Genomic DNA, 6933 nt, shown 5'->3' on the forward strand with positions numbered 1-6933 from the left:
GAATATCCTATCTCGCTTACAGCAACTATGTAACAGATATCTTTGGGCTCAGAATCAAGACAAAAGAATATTTGCCTGGATCAGCTGGAAAAAGATTGCATTTCCAAAGAGATGGGGGGGATGGGGATTAAAAGACCTCCCTCTTTTTGCACAAGCCCTTGCAGCCAAAATGCACTAGACCCTGCTGACTAGACAGAATCTATGGGCTCATATGTCATATCATAAATACATCTGGCCTCAAGACAAGATGGATTGGGTTACAATGCCTAGTTGGCAGAAGACAGGTATCTCATCAGTGTGGAAGGCTTTGCTTCATTCTCTGCCCCTCATAAGAGACAATTTGGTGTGGAGGATAAATGACAGATCCCTGGCTCGGCTAGGACTGGATCCGTGGATTGGAAGTGGAGGTAGACATATACTCTCACAAGACCTCATCACGTATCTATGCTCTCGGGAGATCAAGGTGTTCTCACAAATTGCTGATCAGCAGAACACAGGGACATTTGCGCAGGCATGGAAATCGGCTCACCAAATAAATCTACCACCTAGATGGCACCAGGAGTGGCAGGAGTTCACAACAGCGTTAGCTGAATCCCATCTCAAAATCAAAGAGGGACCAGATGAATTAGTATGGAACCAGGACGAGAATGGCAAATATACTCTAAAAGTAGGATACATCACTTTAAATATACAAAAGAAACCAGACACTATTTCATTTTGGTGGAGAAGCTTATGGAAACTCATGGCCCCGCCGAGAACCAAATTATTTTTTTGGTGTATTCTGAGAAACAAGGTGCCTACCGGGGAACAACTCACACACAGAGCGTTTCAAGGGCCCACCTGGTTCATACTGTGTAAATGTGCATCTGAATCCACAGATCATCTTTTTCTGCGCTATAGCATTATACTAGCTCTGTGGAACTCATTATCCACTTCGATACAATATAATGCGAAATCGGAGGGACATGACCTGTGCAGCGCTTGGGATGTATGGTCAAATAGGCACAAGGGAACCAAGGTCATAAACCTTCCGGTACTTGTCAATTGGCACATCTGGAAGGCCCGTGACCGACACATTTTCGACAACAGACCTGCGCATTGGCCACATATTGAGGCTGGGATAATATCTGCATATGGGGAGCTACTAGATCCCCCGCCTCCCAAAGAGCGTTGACCACATACACCCCCGTGCATTGATAAAAACACACCCTGGGCTTTCTTTGACGGGGCTGCAAACCAATAGGGATGCGACGGAGTATTCATTTTGTATATCAGTGAACAACATCTCTATAAAGTCAAGATGGGTTTGGGTGTTGGAACAAATAATTATGCTGAACTCATTACATTGCGCCATTTACTGCATTTCACTTTGGGACACTAGTGCACCGACATAAACATTTTTGGGGACTCAAAGATTATTATCAATTGGTTCAATGGCATTTCTGATTGTCACATTCACACACTCAGCAACATACTAAATGAAGTAAATATTTTCAAAGCAGAATTTAACAATATTTCTTGCTCTCATATCTATAGGGAGCATAACATCCATGCTGACAAATTATCCAAGGAGGCCGCGTTAATGCCCAGAGGCGAATGGGAGATTACCGAGCAGCGAGGGACAAATGAATACCAGTATTACCACCGGCCATATATAGATCCAATATATCAGACGGAACCTGGTCACTGACCAAGCTATTTTTGGTTTTGTTAATATCTGAACAATACATAATATTATTTTTGAAAATCCCTGAACTAAGTATAAGGGCCCTGCGTGGCATATGTACGGCATAAACCAAATATAATACAGTTGATAATATACACATATGAAAATAGCAGATCACCCTGCAAGGTGTATCTGGTTATAATTACTCTTAGTTTTTCTTATGATCATAGTCCACACTGGCAAACAGCATATGCGATAGCATCTACAATATGTAATTTTTCCAACATAATGAAAAGTTACGGATTTTTCCAGAGAAAACATAATTTTATATTTCAATGTAATTATAAATTATATTTTAATAAATCAAAATATAACTCTCATTTTTATAATATATTATAATATAATATTCAAATATGATATTATATATTTAATCACATTCCAAAATATACCCCATTTAAAATATTACCTACTAAATTATTATTAATAACTATAACATATAACATTAAATATACATATTTATTTATTTATTTATTGTATTGTTATAATTTTATCTCGAATATAACTTTTATTTTTATTTTAATCTTACTATTAAATTTTATCGTGGTTATCAATAAATAAATAAATAAATAAATAAATATATATATATAAATATATAATATGAAAATAAAACTCTATTTATATTATAATATAATATTCCAATATATTATAAATCATATTATTTATTTAAATATAATTAAATTATCATTAATAAATATATTATATATGTTTATTTATTATTTAACTCTTATAATTTTATGTAAAATATAATTCTTATTTTTATTTTAATAATTTTTTAATTTTATCTATTTTAATAATAACGGTTATCAAATGTCTATGTAGTCTTTTATATATAAGAGAGAGAATAGAATTATATTTAAACAAGATTCGTAATATTAAAATAAATATAACGCAATATTAATGATATATATAGAATATATTCATAATGAAAATAAAATTCTATTTATATTAAAACATAGTATTATAATATATTATAAATTATTATTAATAACTATAGTTATAATATTATATAGGTTTATTTATTAATTATAGTGTTATAATTTTGTCTCTAATATAACTCTATCTTTTTGTATGTATGTAAAATCAAATTAAAAATGTATATATTAGAATACAATATTATAATATATTCTAAATTATATTTTAAAAATAACCTTTATTATGTAATTGAAAATATTACTTACATATACATATACATATTATCAATGATATTTCAAAATAAACAATTCTATACGTAATTAAAAATATTCTCTATTTATATATGATTAAGTTATAATTAATTATTATAATGTTTATATTCTCTATTTTAATATTATGATTCATTTTTACATTAAATTTATCAAAGGGTAATAGGGATTAAATATTTTAAAATGAAATTAGTTTTTTGAGCCTACTACACAAAGAGAACTTTTAAGACATTTTTTTAAGACAAAATAAATCTTTTGCCTTAAAAAGTCACTTTTTTTTATTTTTTTTATTTTAGATATTTTATATTAAAATTTAGTATCAATTGAATTGTCTTAGATATAAAATTTAAGACAAAACAGTTTGAGACAAACATATTTTAAGACAACTTTATATTTAAGACAAAAAAAGTTTGAGACAAATATATTTGAAGACAAAACTTTATATTTAAGACAAAAACAGTTTATGATAAAAATATTTAAGATAAAACTTTATATTTAAGACTAAAATAGTTTAAGACTATTAATCGCATCACCCGTGGTCGCGAACTTGTTCACGGAATACTTTGAAACTAAAGCCCTTGCCTCTTCCCTCCTTCGCCCTAAAATTTGGAGGAGATTTGTCGACGATACCTTCATTGATTGGCAGCATGGGCATGACTCACTCGATTCTTTTCTTTCTCATCTTAATAATCAATCTGAGTCTATTAAGTTTACTATGGAAACTGAGGTCAATGGTAGTCTTTGCTTCCTCGATGTTCTTATATCTAAGAAAGGAGATGGTACCTTGTTTCACCAGGTTTATCGTAAAAAAACTCACACTGAGCAGTACCTTCATGCAAGCTCCCATCACTATCCTCCTCAAAAAATTTGTTTTCTCAACACCCTAGGCACTAGAGCTCTTAGGATTTTTCACAAAAGTCACTTTTAAAATGAAAAGTCCCATCTTCTAAAAAAATTGATGATAATGGCTATAATAGACACCTTGGACTCAAAGCTTTTTGAAAAGCTAGCCTCGGGCCTAAGCCAAAAAAGGATCCTGTTGGTTTTGCTAAATGTGTTCATCTTTTGTTCATACTCGGAACCACTGACAAGATCACCCACATTTTGAGTAAGAATAAGGTGCATACTTCCTTCAAGCCCCTCAACACTATCCGTAGCTCTCATAGGTTAATTAAGGATCATGTTGACCCTAAAGATATGGAAGGTGTCTACTTAGTCCCTTGCTCATGCGGAACACCCTATATTGGAGAAATAGTTCGTTCCATCAAGCAGAGGATCCAAGAGCATGTGGCATATATTAGGCATAATAGGTCCCACTCGTCTCCCTTAGTTGAGCATGTGTCTAACACTAAAAACCTCATATGTATTGAGGATTCTCGGGTCTTAACCAAAATTGATACCTTCCATCATAGGATGTTCAGAGAGGCGTTAGAAATTGAGAAGCATGGTAAAAATCTGAATAGGGATGAAGGTTGGAAAATTAGCAGCAACTAGATCCCTGCTCTCCATTCCTAGTTTTTATTTATTCCATGAATTTCTCTGTTTATGTGGATTTTGATTTTTCCCTCAGAACATACATACATAAATACATACATACATACATACATACATACATACATATATATATATTATTTATTTAATTATTTTTTATTTTTTGAAATTTTTTATGATTCTTAATTATTCATTTTTTATGCTTATTTATTTATTTTATAATTTATTTTTCCTTTTTTTATGAGGATGTTTTTAAATGTTTGTAACTAATTTGACTTTATACTGTTTAATTTTTATTTTTGACTTTCTAACGATTCAATTTATATTTTTTGAATCATCTGCACCTATATATATTGTTAATGTTAAATCAGATGCTCCACCTTTGTCCTGATGATGAACCACAGTGGAGGGTCCAAAATGTTGGCTCAAATAAATTATTTGATGTGATTTCTTTGGAAAATTTTGTCTCTAAACATTATGGATCATAGAAGTCTAAGCTCGAAAATATTAGCCCGTCACGAAATGGAATTTGTTGACATAGTTTGACTTTTTGAATGCCTGCATTTGCAAGTTTCAAAGATGAGGTCTGACCTAACTTTTTAAAAAAGATGTAGAGATGCTTCAGTTATTCCTCTCTTTGATGGAATTAATCATTAGTTGAATGATGTTAAGAATTTTCCCATTTTTTTAAGATCTAATTTATCTCTTTTGTGCTCTGAGATTCGCAAGCTAGGAAGGAATCTTGATCTGGTCTCCCAAAGGTTATTTTATTTGCATGTGTATCTAGCACACGTTTTTCTTCTCCTCTTTGGAGGAAGGTTGATGCATTCACCGTCATGAAAGCTGATTGACTGGAAGAAATCTCCAATAAAAAGATGTCAGCGAAGTTTTTGAAGCTTAAGGATGGACCCCATTTGTGCAGGTCTTCCTCACGGGCATCCTCTTCCTCAAGAAGAATTTGGAAGGAGAAAATATCAACCCTCCATTCCTGGGTTTCTTCTGATGCAAACTTGATTGTTCCTTTTTCTCGTTCCAACCTGGAAAGATCCCATTGTGGTGCTTAGAATATTTCCTAACATTCTGTGTTTGTAGGTAGTATTGTTTCCAATTTCGAAATTCTTCCTGCATTTTCCGGGGTGACCTCCTGTCATCTTCTGCCCTGCAGCGGTGTTTTTTCTTCTCCCCCATCTGAGAAGACTGATTCTCGAAAGCCTGCTAATTCTCTCCCTAATGAATGCCCATCTCGTGACTGCCCTACCTCGAGCTCATCGTTAGCTCCCATTTGCAATGGCTTATCAATGAGCTGGAATGATGAATGCCCATCCCGAGATAGCCTAGCCTCAAGCTCGTCACTAGCTCGCGTACGTAGTGGCTTATCAACGAGCCTAAATGATCCACCTATGGTTTCATTTTCTATTCTCCACATGTCTCCTTTAGCCTCTTGGTCTAGTTTCTACTGTGTCCCTTCATCTGGGACCTCAGCCCCCTCAGCCCTCAATGCAATTCCTAACTCATGCTTCCCCTCCAATCTCGAAACACCTTTCCCTAGCCTCCTTCATATCGCTCAGATGTGTGCTTACCCCTCATCCCTCGATTCCCCTGCTTCAGTCTAGGCCCATCCTTCCTCTTCTAATCCAACAACCCCACCCTCAAGCTCGATTTATTCCCCTCCCTTTTCTTCGAACCAATGTAATCTTTCATCCCCCTCTTATAATGCTCTACCCCCTCTTAGTCTTTCTTTTTGTAACAATAATAAAAAAATTAATAATTTAGTGTCTCACTCTCCTAATTTTAATAAAAAAAATTAATCTTTATAGCAAGGAATTTGACTCTTCTACCTTTTGTCTTTTGGAGAAGGGTCTTAATTTTGCTCTCGCTCCCAAGAAAATTCCTCTTGAAGATATTATTTGCAATATTGAATTTGGGATTAACGACTTGTAGGATAACATTAAAGAATCTATTAGGCAATATTGCGCTATGATTCTTAAGAAAGAAAAGCCGCATAAGAGCAACCTGTCTAGGCAAGAGTGTCAAGCCCTTAAATCCCTAAACAATGAGCTTGATGTCGTTGTTCTTAAAGCTAATAAAGGTGGTGCTGCATGATTCTTGATAAAACTGATTACCAGAGTAAAATGTTAGATCACATCCTCAATAGTGGTAGTTATAGAAAATTAAATAAAAACCCTATTAAGAAAATCTCTAATGAGGTTTCTCGTGCTATAAATTTGAGTAATATTCCTAGCCCCCTAAAGAAAAAACTTATTGTTAGCAACCCCCCCACCCATAGGATATATGGGCTTCCCAAAGTCCATAAAGATGGGGTTCCCCTCCGACCTATTTTCAACACAATAGGAGGACCTACTTATTTTCTTGCTAAGTTCCTAGCTTCAAAGCTGAAGCCCCTTGTTGTCCATACTGAGTCCTTCGTTAAGGACTCAGCCTCTTTTGTTAAAGAGCTTAAGGATAGTAATATTGACCCTACTAATTTTCTAGTGAGCTTCGATGTTGTCTCTCTCTATACTAATATTCCCATTA

At 34.0% G+C, this 6933-nt stretch overlaps 1 protein-coding gene across 1 annotated transcript; it reads left to right on the forward strand.

Annotated features, from left to right (window-relative positions):
- The first annotated feature begins 247 nt into the window (after window positions 1-247).
- On the forward strand, window positions 248-1174 carry LOC149226835 (uncharacterized). The gene has a single exon (XM_089380311.1). It carries the CDS (start codon window positions 248-250, stop codon window positions 1172-1174), a length of 927 nt encoding a protein of 308 aa, XP_089236437.1.
- The last annotated feature ends 5759 nt before the right edge of the window (window positions 1175-6933 follow it).

This window comes from Pinus tabuliformis, chromosome J (genome assembly GCF_031772625.1).
Source record: "Pinus tabuliformis cultivar Carrire ecotype Pingquan chromosome J, CPIR1, whole genome shotgun sequence".
Taxonomy (NCBI): Eukaryota; Viridiplantae; Streptophyta; class Pinopsida; order Pinales; family Pinaceae; genus Pinus; species Pinus tabuliformis.

Excerpts from the sequence above, each read along its gene's own strand:
- LOC149226835 (XM_089380311.1), top strand. The coding sequence starts at position 248 with ATGGATTGGGTTACAATGCCTAGTTGGCAGAAGACAGGTATCTCATCA.